The following is a 16,577-nucleotide window of genomic DNA, read 5'->3' as shown; positions in this document are numbered from 1 at the left end:
GGGAACCGGCTCTCGCCACGCCCCACCGCTGTGGCAGCGGCGCCTCCGCCGGGCGGGAGCCGGGACGGGGCGGGGCGGGGCGGGGCGGCTCTTCCCGCCCGCCCCGCGCGCTGACGGCGGGACGCTGCGCCGGCCCGGCCCTGCTCGTCGGCCGGGGACGCTGCCGCTGCCACCGCCGCTGGCGCCGGCGCGTTTGGCTTCCCCCGGGTTCCCCGCGCTACCAGGGCTCGCCGCGTCGCGGTTTCCCCCGCGGTCTCCGCGACACCGTGGTCTGTCGCCGCCGGTCGCGGAGCTATGTCGCAGCCCAGTAGCGTCTCCCCGCGGCAGCCCGCTGGCGGCTCGGGGGGTTCGGGTGCCCCCGCCGCCGCCTCCGCCGGCCCCGCGGCGGGCCGCGGCCGAGGCAAGGGGCTGAAGGCTGTCCGCGTCGATGAGGAGGTGGAGATCGCGGTGAACCTTGCCCTGGAGCGGTTCCGGTACGGAGAGGAGAAAGGTGCGTAGCAGCGGCTGGGCCGCGGCGGCGAAAGGTGCGGGGGGAGCCCTGCCTGGCAGGTGCGCCCGGGGCGGCCGTGGGCACCTGGCCTGGGCCGGCGCGGGAAGGCGACCCGGAGAGGCGGTGACAGACCTCTGAGCCCGGAGGCTCTCCATCAGCTCTCCGTTAGAAGCCTCTCCGCAGCTCCTTTCCGCCCCGGTACGGTGGCTTGCCTGTGGACCCTGCTTACGCGTACGAAGATGCAGCAGTGCCCGTAGTGCCGTTGTTCACGGGAGGACGGGGTGGCTTTGGGGATTGGAAAACTCGTGTAACATCGAGATAACGCATACAGAATACTGCGTGTTGCGTTGTTACGGTTTTGCTTTTTTAATTATCTTTCTAGAAATGGAGTTTCCTTCTTCTTTCACTAGTACTGAAAGAGCGTTTGTTCACCGGCTCTGTCAGTCTCTTGGGCTGATATCTAAAAGTAAAGGGTAAGTTGGAGTCTTATTTTTATTTATTATTTTCCTTTTTTTTTGGTGCAAATGTATGGAATTTCATGACTAGCATTTAAATTATCTGTGTTTCTAGCATATCCTGCGCTGTTGCAATGGAAAAAGAGGAAAAAGTTTAAAAAGTAGGATAAAAATAAGTATTCGTTGTGATTTGCTTTATGTCTACTTAAAAAAAAAAGGCGAACGTGTGACACGCTTCGTTTGAGATAGCTTGCCCTTATGTTTTATGGACTTAGTGGGTCCGTGAAAAGAGTTCTCACCAAGATCTATTCTGTTTTTCAAGTACTGTTGTGTACCCAAGCGTTTTGCATAGAATCTCATACCTTGACAGATAAAGTGTAATCTAGAGTAGCACATCTGAAAGTGTGCCTCTGTTGAGAAGTGCAGGAGAAGAAGGTTCGTATCCAGCTATGATGATGTTGCCTTCTCTTACCCTGCACTGATCTTTTGAAGAGAAAACCCATGATCTTTGACCTGATGAGCTTGTGTGAAAGCTGAGAATCTGGTTCCCTTGGGAGTTCAGGTGGCAAAGCAACAGGAAAGGGAAAGTCACAGGAAAAACTCAAATAGATGGAGTGTCACATATAACTTGTGTGCGGACTGTTGTAAAACTGTAGCAGCATTTGCTGTTAGTAATTTTTGGTGATACGTCATGATTCTTGAAAAAGTGGTGTAGAATGTTAGTTCTCTGATCTGTACTTAATTAGGCAGTAAGTGCTATTCAGCACTGGTTGTGTTGAACGTACAGCTTGGTTTCAGAAGATCTTACTCAAGCATACTACTATTGAAGTGAAGTTATGCTTCCAGTGTTATTTCGGTCTCAGGAGTGATGTAGCTGATTTTTGCCGCAGATGCCTGGGACAATAAGTTTGGCTGAACTTGCATGTCTTTACACCATACGTTGGGAACATGGAGTGTTAGAAAGCCTTGTCAGATGCACACAGCTGCTTGGCAGGAAGATGTTTGGGTTGTACAATGCCTGTGCTTAACTGTAACTGGTAAACCCTGCTGGAATACTTGTTGGTTCTTTGTAGAGCTTTCTCGGTGTCTAAGAGTGGCTCCCTAGTGGATTCGGTGATGGTTTAGGTGGTTGTTTTCATAGACTATCTCAAGTTGGAAGGGACCCACAAAGATCGAGTCCAACTCCATGCTCCTCGCTGTGCTACATAAAACTAAACCATATGACTAAGAGCATCATTCGGATGCTCCTTGAACTCTCACAGTGACCACTTCCCTGGAAAGCCTGTTCCAGTGACAGAAGACCCTCTCAGTGAAGAACCTTTTCTTAATGTGCAGTCTGAACTTCCCCTGATGCAGCTTCATTCCATTTCCTTGTGTCCTATTACTGGTCACCAGAGAGAAGAGATCAGCACCCCCTCCTCTGCTGCCCCCTCCCTTCCCTGCCCCCCCCCCCCCCAGCCTTGAGGAAGCTGTAGACTGATGGGATCACCCCTCAGCCTTCTCTTGTCCAGGCTGAAGAAGCCAGGTGACCTCAGCTGCTCCACAAAAGTCTTGCCCTACAGGCCTTTCACCATCTTGGTTGCCTCCTCTGCACACACTCTAATAATTAGTTTGATTGTCCTCCTTATAATGAGGTGCCCAAAACTGCACACAGTACTGGAGGTGAGGCCGCACCAGTGCAGCGTAGAGTGGGACGATCACCTCCCTTTTTTCTTTTGGGGTTGTTTTTAATTTTTTTTTTTAAATGTGCAGTGTTCAGAATGGCAGGAAGCTTGGAGAATAGTTGAACTGCAATTTAAACAGCTGAGAAAAAAGGAATATTCACCTGGGAAGACATAAGCTGTATCTTTTTTTTTACTATAATAATGCATTGCACATTTAAGAAACATAAATGTCCTTTTAAAATAAATTCAAATGTTCTACTTGTGTTTAGTGTCCCCAGATTTCTTCAGTATTTGTGCTTGTAATAACTTTTGAAATGATCAGTCTTTAAAATCTTGATCATGATTGGCTTTCATCATTGAATTTCTAGATAGAGTATAATTTTAATGTTAATATTGGTTACTATATCCATACTTGTTGCACAGATTGATTAAATAAGGGAAGCTGTTGCTTGGGAACCATAGGACACTCTTTTGTGTCCTTAGTTTTTTTCCTTTGAGTTAAGCAAGCAAGCGTACTTACAGGAAACTTTATAAACTCTTCATAGCTAGTATGTTTTCCTTTAGACGTTGTTAGCAGTGTGCTATGTTGAGTCTGTCTGGGATGGAGTTAACATTCCCCAAAGCAGCCTCCCTAGTGCTGTGCCGTGTATTGGTAGCTAGAAAGGTGTTGATGACACACCCGTGTTTTGGCTACTGCTGAACGGTGCTCGCACAGCATCAGAGCTCTGTCTCCAGCTTCTCCGTCCCCTCAGTTAGGAGGAGTGTTGCCAGCGGGTCAAGGGAGGCGATCCTTCCCCATTACTCGGCACTGATGAGGCTACAGCTGGAGTGCTGGGTCCAGTGCTGGGATCACCAGTAGGAGAGAGACATGGACATACTGGAGAGAGGTCAGTGAAGGGCCAACAAGATGATAAAGGGCCTGAAAAAGCTTTTCTATGAAGAAGATCTGGGACTTTCTATGAAGAAGATCTCTCAGCCCGGAGAAGAGAAGGCTCAGGGGAATCTCATCAAAGTACATAAATAAATACCTGCAGGGAGGGTGCAAGGAGCCAGGCTTTTTCCAGTGGTGCCCGGTGACAGGACCAGAGGCAGTGGGCACAGACTGAAACACAGGAGGTTCCCTCTGAACATCAGGAAACACTTTTTCGCTGTGAGTGTGACTGGTCTCCCAGAGAGGTGGTAGAGTCTCCCTCCTTAGAGATACTCAACAGCTGTCTGGACGTGGTCCTGGGCAACTTGCTTTGGGTGACCCCGCTTGAGCAGGTGTTTGAACTAGATGACCTCCAAAGGTCCCTTCAAGTCTCAATGGTTCTGTGGTTCTAAGTTGCTGAGACACAAACTACTGAAGACTGGCAGCATAGTCATGGGAAACATTGCAGGGTTTTTTCCCAGTTCTGCCAACCTTTCCCTATACGTGCACCTTCACGTACTGTTCCAGTTTCGGTATTTTTGCTGTTCTGGAATGTTATATGGATTGACCAGGAGCTGAACTCCAGCCTTAGAAGGCAGTGTTGTGGTCGGGCGACCTTGACTGACTGCCAGGAGCCCAGCCAGCTTGGTCTGTTGCTCTCCCCTGCTCAACAGGACGTGGGGAGAAAATAGCATGGGGTTTCTCCTGCAAGCTGAAGTTCCTTCAGGATGAACCTGCTCCACTGAGGTCTCTTCCATGGGCTTTAGGGGAATCTCTCCTCCATAATAGAGGGTGGTTTTGATGGTGGGTATTGTGAATGTGTCTGTTATTTTGATGTGTGTTATGCTACATAGGACATTATTTGGAAGTTTCTAGTTATTACATTATATTTGAAAATAATCTGACAGCCATCTTGAACGACTTATGATCATAGATCATTACATAGAGGTAAATAGGTTACTTCTTCCTAAAATACGTTTGTTTTTTTTTTTCCTCCCAGAAAAGGAGCAAATCGATACCTGACTGTAAGGAAGAAGGATGGATCAGAACTAACACGTGCAATAATGACTTGTTGCTTGGCTCCCAGTACGAAACGTGCTATTCGGAGCTTAATTCAGAGATTTCCTGTCACAAATAAAGAACAAACAGATCTTCTGCCAAAGACAGAGCGAGGAAATGCATATGCTGTTGAATCTGGTATGCTCAGTGTGTCTTCTGATACAGACTTGTGAATCAACACTGCTTAAAAAAAACCCCAACCAACCCACAACCCAACTGCAAAACAAAAACCTTTCTTTCCTCTCTCCCCTCCCATCCCAACTGATACCCCCCACCCCAAACAAACCCATTAATTTTCTTGACTTTCAGTTGTTGATATAGTGTCTTTTAAAACTGGTGTCATGAGGAACTTAGTCATGTCACCCAGTGACATTCCAGTGTCTCCTTTGCGCTAAGTTACTTTTGAATCTTTGAGCCAGTTCCAGCCAAATTTATTTGGAAGTACATTTCTGAAATGTGAGTTCCTACAAGTTCTGCGAGATGAGACTGAGTAGAAAATCGTTACCATGACTGCCATATAAAAACACCCTTGTGTGAAAATGGGGCTGGCTGTTCTGCTTATAGGAATTCGTGATCTTGATAAAATAAGAAGTTTATTTTTTTGTTTTGTCATCTTCTAAAGTAGATTTGGTCCGTAAGAGACTACTGTCCAGACTTCTTGATTTCTGGAATATGAAACAGTTCACTGAAAGACAAACTTCTGATATATTGTGGGTTTTTTAAAACGATGCTTTCCACAAGATTATTGCTTTAACTGTTATAAAGAGTTATGTTCTGTTTCTGTGCACAAAGCTGGGTGTACTGCACAGAAAACGCTGGTACCAGTATGCCTTATTTCATTGGATATTTCCGATTTATGATGTTTCATACTTTAAATGCTTCCTTTACTAGTATTCAGTTGTTTCAGTTGTTTATTAGGGCTGTTTAATGAACAGAGATGAAGCTATAATAAAAGTACGGAAAAGCAATTCCTTAGGAATGTAAGGCCTAAACTAGTGAATAACATGAAATTTATCTTTCTTTACTTCTCCAGAATGTTTTTTGGCTCTTCTAGGCTCTTAGCCTATGTCTATCTTCATAAGACAGTGCTTATAATTTAATATATTAATCTGTTAATCACATGAAATGTGTATAATTGAATTTACAGGAGGCTTTCCATTCTTCTGGAAAATAAGGAATTACAGAATAGTAGTTACCATTAAAGGAGAGGGCACTGCCTGAACCTTCACACACCATTCAAGGAGTGGCACGCATGCTACCTGAGACTTTAACTGCTAGGACCCGAGTCCCTTTGCAGCAGGAAGCTCCAGTGAGCCCGATTGATGGGTGCCCCTTTGGACCTCTCTCTTACACACACACTCACTCTTGGGTGCTTTATCTTCCTTCAGGTTTGACCTTAGGTTTCCTACTGTAGACTCTCAGGCATCAAATTTTATAAAAATAAATAATTTAATAGAGTGGTACAGCAGCAGGGCCAGCTTGAGCCAAGTGCCTCCAGTGGGGGACCCCAAACAAAGGAATCCCTGGACAGTTATACCCTCACGCCTGTGCATCTACCCCTCACGTGTTCTTCACGTGCCTTTTTGGTCCAATGGTGATTTCTGGTCTGGGGTCTTCTAACGCTTTGTTGGATTCTTTCTCTGTCTCTCAGGCAAGTAGGCCGTTAACTGTTCTTATCTTGCTGAATGGCAGCTGCTGCTGATGGCTACCTTCCTCATCTTCTGGTATGTGCTTCTTACGCACCTGGTGCCAGCAGTGTACGGGAAACACTGGAAAAAGTCCTAGACTTAGGATAAACGCTGTTTAGCAACCGCCAAAACATCCATGTGCATCAACATTACTGTCATACAAAATCCAAAACACAGCGCTGTAGCAGCTACAAAGAAGAAAATTAAAGGTAGCCCAGCTACAAGCACATCTAAGTAAAATTTCACAGCTTGCGGCCTAAGGCTCTAACAGTTCTGGCCACTCATGCCAAGTTAGTAATGCCAAACACACAGTGTATACTATAACCCCTGTGTCCTAATGCTAAATGATTGACTCTGAGTGAATCATTATATTGAAAACTTGATAATTTAGGCTAAACGACTAGTATTTTGTAATGATTACAATACTGCATTTGAAGTAGTCACTCTCGAAGACGTGCAGGTTCTTTGGCTACTAATGCGTTGCTTTCTAACACATCGCACTCTGCTGTGTGCATCCAGGGGTCTAGATACAGCATGGTTCAATTGGTGTGGTTTAAGACAAATCTTACAGACTAGAGCATTAGTTTGTGTAAGACTGACTGAAAGGAGGTCGTAAAAGACCAGGGAGGATGTGAAAGAAGGCATACGAAGCACAGTGAAGTTATCTTTTTCTCAGGAGACATGCTTGTCAGTTTTGAGTAACTTAAAGGTTTAACTATGCAGCGAATATTGCTAGGCAAACTGTGGAGGTGTGAATGTAGGCCAAGAAAATATGCCAGGCTGCTTTTCTTGGGTTTAGTTTCTGTTTCTTTTTTTTGTGCTTTATGACCTTTTTTGGCTTTGAGAAATGCATGGGGATAGTCTGGTTTTGTGCGAAATATCTGTGAAACTGCTGTCTCCTTTGAACAGTATTTATTTCAAGCACCATAACAGGATGTGTTACTGTGGATATGGCGTTTAAATGTGGGATGAGTGTGTTACTTTATCTATAGGGATGCATGTAAATTCAGGAATGTTAACTTTTATGTGCGATTTTTAAGTAGTGTTTTAGTGACTTTTTTCTGTGTCTAAGTAAATTGTTTGCTTCTCTTCACAGAAAACAGAGAAGTGAACAAGACAAGTGGACGACTTAACAGCGGTATCCCTCAGGTTCCAATGAAAAGAGGGGAATCAGAGTTTGATTCCTTCAGGCAGTCACTACCAGTTTTTGAAAAACAGGAAGAAATTGTCAGAATAATAAAGGACAATCAGGTTGTTTTGATTGTAGGAGATACTGGATCAGGAAAAACTACTCAAGTATGTTTCCTTAATGAAATAAAAATATAGCAGTATTTATACAAAACTAATGCAAATTTTGTAATATTTATGTAATAAGGGATTTCTTTATGCTACTTTGAAGGCTTTTGGTTTCCTATATAATCAAAAGTCTTTTGTTCTAATTCACTTTATTGCTTTTGAAATACTAAGGAAGCAGATGCTTACTAAAAGCGTAAATGGTTCTGAATGGTTTTCTGATGGATACTGTTTTTTCATTAAAATAATATAAAATACTGAAGGGAAAGTAGCTGTGATTTTGTATAGCCCTTCTCTCTCTAAAGCTGGTTCTGTTCTTAGTATTTAGACTAGAATATTACTGTGTTAGAATTAAAGGGTTACCTACAGGTATGTTTTTTTTACAGTTTTCTCTGAAGCAGGAGAGAGAAGCTTCAACTTTTTTTTTTTAAATAGATTAAAGTTCAAATCAGAAATTTATTTTTGCTGCCTTTCTGCTTCTTTAAGTACATTTGCAGTGATAATTCTATTCTGAATCCGTTTTCAACCTGTGTAGTACTGAGACACAGTTAAGTTGTTTCACGATGGTAAAAAAGCCGTGGCTTTATCAAATTAAAAAGTAAATTTAAACCACTTCTTTACAGATCCCTCAGTTCCTTCTTGATGACTGTTACAAAAATGGAACTCCCTGTCGTATATTTTGCACTCAGCCAAGACGTTTGGCAGCTGTTGCTGTGGCTGAAAGAGTGGCAGCAGAAAGAAAAGAAAAGATTGGCCAGACAGTTGGTTATCAGATCCGATTAGAAAGCAGGTACTAATGATATTTCCTAAAGTCAGTTGATGTTGTTTTGGTATCTTTAGTCTTGTGTGCATTTAAACTACAGTATATTTGGGATACAGCTTAGTAAAAGCTCAGTATATAGAGTATAGGTAGGATATTTAAGAGTGAAAATAACAGTTTTCCTCCTGTATTTTGCAGTTCCATGTAGTGAGTTGTGTTACGTAAGTGAATTGCAAGTGCTTTCTCTTGATTTCATCTTGGGGGTGTGTGTGGAATTCCTTGTGTTATTTCAAGTCAAGTCTATGCAGATTTTGAAAGTGAATGATGAGTCTAGTTTGGGTTAAATTTAATTTCAGCTTTTATGTTTAAAGCATGAAGTGATAGAAAAGTAGAGTTTTCTAGGTCACCTGAGGAATTTGTTCCTAAAGCAGAGCAGGAATGGGTGAAAGTCTGAAGGCTGTGTGCGATTTCTAGATTATTTTATTATTATTATTATTTTTTGTATTTTCTCTCCCCTGTCCAGCTGAGGAGGGGAGTGATAGAGCGGCTTTGGTGGGCACCAGGTGTCCAGCCCAGGTCAGCCATCACATGTAGGCAAATACAAAGACTATATCCAAGCATATGCTGAAGAATTGAAATCTGGTTTTCCAAAGCAGTATACACGGAATTTTCCAGTAAATTAAACAACATGGAGAGGTTCTCAAGGTTCTGTTTCACTAGCTTTTTTATTTATATAAATTTGAATCTCGCTCTGTTAATTAATCCATTGTCTGAAGCTTTGGAGCATAAACGCTAAGATTCCTTCAGAACTCTCTGGCAACAGGCATAGTTTAAAAACTAGTAGTATGCATGAATTCTGTGGTGAGAGAACGATAATCTAATTCCACTTCTGGTGAGCAGCTGTTCAAGCCTTTAATTTTCAGTAATTAGTGGAAAACTAGCAGCATTTAAGTGGTGCAAAAAACCTGAAGTATCTTTATGAACTTTTCAATAGGGTTTCTCCAAAGACACTTCTAACATTTTGCACTAATGGCATACTACTTCGCACGCTAATGGCGGGAGACAGCGCTCTATCAACTGTGACACATGTTATCGTGGTAAGAATCCTGTTATGTTTCGTGTGAGGTGGAGCAGTATGTATTACTTGTTAATTAGAAGATGAGATCCTAATTTTCTTTATTAATTTGCTTTTAAGGTGGTTTTGGTTAGAATCTAAATTAATGTTGAAGACTTGCTGAGTCTTTACTGTAGCATGTACATTTTTTAGTGTTTTTTTTTGTGAAAGTATCTTATTTTAGGTACATGTCAATAATTAATTTTGGAATCATGATGCAGTTGTGGAGGACAGAGCTCTAAATTTTTCAGATCTTCCTCTGTCAGAAAGCAAAAAAGCTTTAGAGAGGCTTATGTAGATATGATTCTATGTGAGTGTGTCAGAATTTCTTGTATCATGTACTTGTTTTAGCAGTACTACATTTGCAGTCCATTTGTTTGCCCAAATGTTTTCAAGTTAATGAGTAGTCTAATTTTCAGCAAATTAAGTGTATTCATTTATGATTATGTGAATATTCCTATTGTGGAGTTTGGTAAATTAGTGGAACCAGAATGTTTACCGTAACATTAAGTTATGGTAACACTGCTGAAGAGAGAAAAATTAATTTTAGATGCCTGCCTGTTTATCAAAATGGAAAAGTGTGAGAGAATTATTGATATGTTCTTGACTTCAGCTTAAAAATGTTATATTTGGGTCCCTGCTTCATAACTTCATAATACAGAACAAAACAGAAGAACACACCAACAAAGACGATTAACCAATCATGCGCCTTAATTGATGATAAGCTTTGTGCATGACTTAATGGAGCTAAACAATCTAACTTTTTTCCGATTGTGTGGTATCATACATTTCTTTAAAAGTTCATCAATTGTGAAGTGAGAATTTGTTAAAATAAAATTTGTAGGATTTGTGGTTTGTGCCATTATCTTGAAAATGAGATTCAAACATAGAAATTAGAAAAGTTTCAGAAGTTCACTTTAACTTCTGAAATCAAGGTGTATGTGGCTTGTGCATTACCAGGGCAGTCTGTTCTGGTATCTTTGTATACTTTCTTGAAATATTTTTTGACTTTTGGGTAGTTTTTAAAAAAACCCTTACTTAAACTAGACTTACACATTGTAATGCATCTGTAATGTACCACAAATTATATGTTTTAGTTTCTAAAAAAGTTCATATTTGTGAAAAGTTATAATCTTGGATCTATAATGTTTATATGTTGATTTTTTTTTTTCCTTTTTGTTATAGGATGAAGTACATGAGAGGGATAGGTTCAGTGACTTCTTGTTAATAAAGCTGAGAGACGTGATGCAAAAACAGACTAATTTAAAACTAATTATTTCCAGTGCTGTTGTAGATGCAGATCTCTTTATTAGGTATTTTGGAAGTTGCCCTGTAATACACAGTAAGTATTTATGTAAGCTCTTAAATCTGAGTATACCTGCCCTAGGTACTTACAGATCTTATGAAACTGTAGCAAACGATTCTGAGTAAGGGAACATGATAAATACAGAGAGTTACAGTAATGCTTGTTCTTTCTTTGTTCATTTTTGTCTTTTTTTAACTATTTGCACCTACTTAAGAATGAAGTGTTTGTATGTCAGGGAGTTCTGAGTTCACCTGACCAGGAGGACTGGGTGGATGAGGCCCTCTACAGACAGATAGGAGCTGCCTCACGTTCACGAGCCCTGGTCCTCATGGGGGACTTCAGCCACCCTGATATCTATTGGAAGGACAACACAGCAGGGCATAAGCAGTTCAGGAGGTTCCTGGAATGCATGGATGATAACTTCCTTCTCCAAGTGGTAGAGGAGCCAACGAGGAGAGGTGCTTTGCTGGACCTTGTTCTCACCAGCGAAGAAGGGCTGGTGGGGAACGTGACGCTCAAGGAGAGCCTTGGCTGCCGTGATCATGAAATGGTAGAATTCAAGATAATTAGGGAAGCAAGGAGAGTGCACAGCAGGCTCACTACCCTGGATTTCAGGAGAGCAGACTTTGGCCTCTTCAGGGATCTCCTTGGTAGAGTACAATGGATGAAGCCCTGAAGGGAAGAGGGGCACAAGAAAGCTGGTTAATATTTAAGGATCACCTCCTCCAAGCTCAGGAGCAGTGCATCCCAACAAAGAGAAAGTCTGGTAGGAACACCAGGAGGCCTGCATGGATGAACAAGGAGCTCCTGGACAAACTCGGGTACAAAAAGAAGGCCTACAGAGGATGGAAGCAAGGACAGGTAGCCTGGGAAAAATAAAAAGAAATTGTCTGAGCAACCAGAGATCAGGTTAGGAAAGCTAAAGCCCTGATAGAGTTAAATCTGGCCAGGGACATCAAGGGCAACAAGAAAAACTTCTATAGATATGTCAGTGATAAAAAGAGATCTAGGGAAAATGTAGGCCCTCTCCAGAAGGAAACGGGGGACCTGGCTACCCGGGATATGGAGAAGACTGAGGTTCTCAATGACTTCTTTTCCTCAATCTTCACTGGCAAGGGCTCCAGCTCAAGCCACAGAAGGCAAAGGCAGGGACTGGGAGAATGTAGAACTGCCCACCGTAGGAGAAGATCAGGTTCGAGACCATCTAAAGAACCTGAAGGAGGACAAGTCCATGGGACCTGATGAGGTGCATCCATGGGTCCTGAGGGAACTGGCAGATGAAGTTGCTAAGCCACTGTCCATCACATTTGAGAAGTCGTGGCAATCTGGTGAAGTTCCCAATGACTGGAAGAGGGGAAACATAGCCCCCATTTTTAAAAAGGGAAAAAAAGAAGACCCAGGGAACTACAGGCGAGTCAGTCTCACCTCTGTGCCTGGCAAGATCATGGAGCAGATCCTCCTGGTGACTATGCTAAGGCACATAGAAAATAAAGAGGTGATTGGTGCCAGCCAACATGGCTTCTCTAAGGGCAAATCCTGCCTAACTAATTTGGTGGCCTTCTATGATGAGGTTACAGCATTGATGGATAGGGGAAGAGCAACTGACATCATCTACCTGGATTTATCCAAAGCACTTGATACTGTCCCACACGACATCCTTGTCTCTAAACTGGAGAGACATGGTTTTGATGGATGGACCACTCAATGGATAAGGAATTGACTGGATGGTCACACTCAAAGAGTTGTGGTCAACAGTTCAATGTCCATGTGGAGGCCATTGACGAGTGACATGGACAATGGGATCGAGTGCACCCTCAGCAAGTTTGCAGATGACACCAAGTTGTGTGGTGTTGTGGACACGCTGCAGGGAAGGGATGCCAGTCAGAGGGACCTTGATAGGCTGGAGAGGTGGGCCTGTGAGAACCTCATGAAGTTCAACAAGGCCAAGTCCAAGGTCCTGCACGTGGGTCAGGGTAATCTCAAGCACAAGTACAGGCTGGGCGGAGAATGGATGGAGAGCAGCCCTGAGGAAAAGCACTTGGGAGTGCTGGTGGATGAGAAGCTCAACATGAGCCAGCAATGTACACTGGCAGCCCAGAAAGCCAATCGTATCCTGGACTGCATCAAAAGAAGCATGGCCAGCAGGTCAAGGGACGTGATTCTGCCCCTCTACTCTGCTCTCGTGAGACCCCACCTGGAATACTGTGTTCAGCTCTGGAGTCCCCAACACAAGGACATGAAGCTGCTGGAGTGGGTCCAGAGGAGGGCCACGAAGATGATCCGAGGGCTGGAACACCTCTGCTATGAAGACAGGCTGAGAGAGTTGGGGCTGTTCAGCCTGGAGAAGAGAAGGCTCCAGGGTGATCTTATAGCAGCCTTCCAGTACTTAAAGGGGGCCTACAGGAAAGCTGGCGAGGGACTTTTTACAAGGGCGTGTAGTGATAGGACAAGGGACAATGGCTTTAAATTGAAAGAGGGGAGATTTCGATTAGATATAAGGAAGAAATTTTTCTCTGTGAGGGTGGTGAGGTACTGGAACAGGTTGCCCAGAGAAGTTGTGGCTGCCCCATCCCTGGAAGTGTTCAAGGCCAGGTTGGATGAGGCTTTGGGCAACCTGGTGTAGTGGAGGATTTCCCTGCCCGTGGCAGGAGGGTTGGAACTAGATGATGTTTAAGGTCCCTTCCAACTCTAACCATTCTATGATTCTATGATTCTGTAAGTGCAGGGATGTCCTGGCCCCTTCCATGTTCAGTTCAGGAAGCAGGAAAAGGTTCTTTAAAGTGCTGATCTCCATGGTGATACAGACCCTACAGTCTGCAAGAATGTGATATATATTAATTCATAGATTCATAGATTCATAGATTTCTAGGTTGGAAAAGACCTTTCTACCTTCCAGTAGATTCTATTTTTTCAGAGATTGCTACTGGTTACTGGATGAAACACCGATAACTGCACCTAGTCACTTCAGAAATACAGTCCTAGGCAAATTGGATTTTCTTATTTTAATCACATGATTCCTTATTTTAAAGGAAACTATTAGCTGTTAATCTAGGTAAACATTGAGAAAAGACATGGCAGTTAATTTATGTTCAGACTCAGTAATCTGCAGTTAGAGTTCACGTGCAAAGGAAAGTTATAATTATTGCGGTTTTAATTTAATCTGACTCATCTTTAGCAGAGATAAAACGGATGTGTGGGAGATGCTTTTTTTTTTTTAATTTTTTTATTTTTCTCCCGTCACCACCTGGCTTGCAAATTTTCTGTGTGGGTGACCTCTGGCACTTTGCAGTCCTCTTCCTTTTTCAACAATGATGTTCAAGTATAATGTGTTTTGATAAGAGGTGTTTATGAGAAATGCTTTCTTTTCAGACCAATCAAGTAAACTGACGGCATGTCAGCCTGTTTTTAAGAAGTGCAGCAGTCCCATGACATCTTTTCTACAAATTATTGGTTTATTTCGGTGAATGTTCCTGAAAAAGAAATCTTTTTTCTTTTTAACAGATAGAAGTATTTAGTTCCCAGTTTTTAACTTCTACCTAAAAAAATAAGTCTTGCAGCTTGTTGGAGGTAGGAATCTAGAAATTATACGTGGTTTCAATGTTCTCCAAATTTGTTTTTTTTGAGAGGGGAAACCTCAGTTACAATTGTTGCAGGTCTTTCCAGTTTACTCTTCTTGTAGCTTCCTATTCATTTAGTTCAGGATGTTTCTTCAGAAATTCTGATGACAGTCTCTTTCTCCACTTTGCCTCAGTGGTTATACCGTTGCCTGCTTGTCTTCACAGGCTAATCGCAATTGAAAAGACACTTTGCTTTTGCCATTTGAGAATTTAAGAATTAAAAGAAGAGGGTTTAGATACTTTGTTAATGTTATGAAAAATACTTGATCCTTCTTCAACAATATAGCTGGCACAGTCAGCTAAGTCCTGAACACAGAAACTAATATTTTGTAGTTGTGTGTTTCTGTGGCACACAGAGTTTGTGGTAAGTGTTGGAAGACTTCCTCCATGACAGCTTCTAAAAGTATGTGAATTTTAGTTTGTTCTTCCTCAAGTAAAGTCCTAGGTGATAGATATTAAACTCAACTATGGTAAGCATCTGCTAAGGGACCGGAAATTAAAATCTAGATATTTGAAATCTTCCTGTGAAAAAAAATCCTTTAATGTCCAAAAGTAAGGTCTACAAAACAGTGATATGGAAAAAGAAATCAAGGTAAGTTATTAGGAAATAAAGATAATTGGAATGTCTCATTTATCAGAAAGTATTCGGTAAAGAGAGCTAAATTTGTCAGAAGTGGTTAAGGAAATTGAGAGAAGTTTATCTCCTCATGTCCTTCTCATGAAAAAAATAGTTTAATACAAAGGTGGCAATCTACTTGTGGGATCTTGCACTAAAGCTGTATTAATTGCTCTTATATTTTGTAATCCAGGTGGCAGTTTTACACAGTGAATTCTTTTTTTTTTGTAACCCTAAAGAAAAATTACTGTTTTCTTATTTTGATAAAATTGCATTTAATAACTATCAGTCTTATGAACACCTCTTGCTATAACACTTAATAGAATTGAAGAGGTTAATGAGAAACAAGGTACCCAGCTGGCATTTCCATTTTGAAATATTGTTTTAGTTTGTGGCCTAGTAATCTTAGGAAAATAAACCCTGTGAAGATACTCTTACAAGACTTTTCAAGGAAAGTAATAATTCTCTAAGTCGGGCCATCATAATGTTTAAATCACTTTTTGTCTACAAAACTGCGTTTTTAAAATGAAGATTATAAATGAAGCTAGGAAGTATCTAACGTATCGTGATTTATGTATACTTGCAGTACACGGAAGACCTTTTGAAGTTAAAGAGATGTTTTTGGAGGACATTTTACGAAGCACTGGGTATACAAACAAAGAGATGGTAAAGTACAAAAAAGAGAAGCAGCAAGGTTGGTGGAATTCTTAATTATTCGTGTTGGCAATGAGTCTCATTGATTGATTGAACAACTAAACAGGATGATTCTCTGTTAAAATTCCAAAGTCAGAATATTAAATGAGACATGATTAGATGACAACAAGTATCTTTAAGCTCTCAGTGTTTATGTTATTGAAGTTGATTATGTAACTTAAAAAAAAAAAATTCACTTTTTTTCACAGTTTATATTCTTTTTGCTTTCAGTTGATGTATGTTATGTTCTTCCTAATTACTATGGAGTAAAATTGCATATAGCTGGGGACTTTGCCCACATGAAAACTATAGAAGCAGAAGATGCTATGTGCTGACTTGGATGCCAATTAAAGTGCACTCATTAAAGAGGGCAGGATTTGTACATCTTGCACAGAAGTGGTTCCTATTAGTAACTTTTTTCACTGCGTTCTTCAGACATGGATGTATTTAATATATACAGCCCAGAAGCATTAACACACTGGAACTTTATCAATTGATAAAGTCGATATATTATTTGAGAAGTTTTCCTGACAACTGAAAGTAATGATCCTAGTACGTATTTAAAAACAAAACCAACCAACCAAATGAGGCAAAGCTGTAACATACAGTCCTAACTGTGTATTTATCGTGGTGCTCAGCTCTGGTCACCGTGGATAGAAAAGTTCAGTTGAGGCACTGGTGTCTTGTAATGCTTTATCTATTGGTACACAAAAATTAATTGTTGCATGCAGAAGCTGTATCACTTCTCTTTGGTATTTCACTTCTGGGGAAAGACCTGGACTGAGAATTGTGTAGAAAGTACTTACTTAGGAAGCTCGTTTGAATGTGGTAAATTGGAATACTAGAGATTTAGGGGGCTAAGCACCCAAATGGTGTTTTTTACCTTGTTCTTATATCAGATGTTTGCAATGG

The 16,577-nt window shown here is 41.7% G+C and overlaps 1 protein-coding gene across 1 annotated transcript in view; it reads left to right on the top strand.

Annotated features, from left to right (window-relative positions):
• The first annotated feature begins 294 nt into the window (after positions 1–294).
• The window catches only part of YTHDC2 (YTH N6-methyladenosine RNA binding protein C2), a 34,227-nt gene continuing 17,944 nt past the window's right edge, over positions 295–16,577 (top strand). Inside the window, exons 1-8 of the mRNA XM_086628762.1 lie at positions 295–490; positions 873–963; positions 4,520–4,716; positions 7,363–7,562; positions 8,183–8,349; positions 9,314–9,416; positions 10,619–10,775; positions 15,559–15,666. Of these exons, the coding sequence (XP_086484888.1) occupies positions 295–490; positions 873–963; positions 4,520–4,716; positions 7,363–7,562; positions 8,183–8,349; positions 9,314–9,416; positions 10,619–10,775; positions 15,559–15,666 (1,219 nt within the window). The remainder of the gene's footprint in view (positions 491–872; positions 964–4,519; positions 4,717–7,362; positions 7,563–8,182; positions 8,350–9,313; positions 9,417–10,618; positions 10,776–15,558; positions 15,667–16,577) is intronic.

This window comes from Tauraco erythrolophus, chromosome Z (genome assembly GCF_009769465.1).
Source record: "Tauraco erythrolophus isolate bTauEry1 chromosome Z, bTauEry1.pri, whole genome shotgun sequence".
Classification (NCBI taxonomy): Eukaryota; Metazoa; Chordata; class Aves; order Musophagiformes; family Musophagidae; genus Tauraco; species Tauraco erythrolophus.
This window is presented reverse-complemented; position numbering and strand designations above follow the sequence as displayed.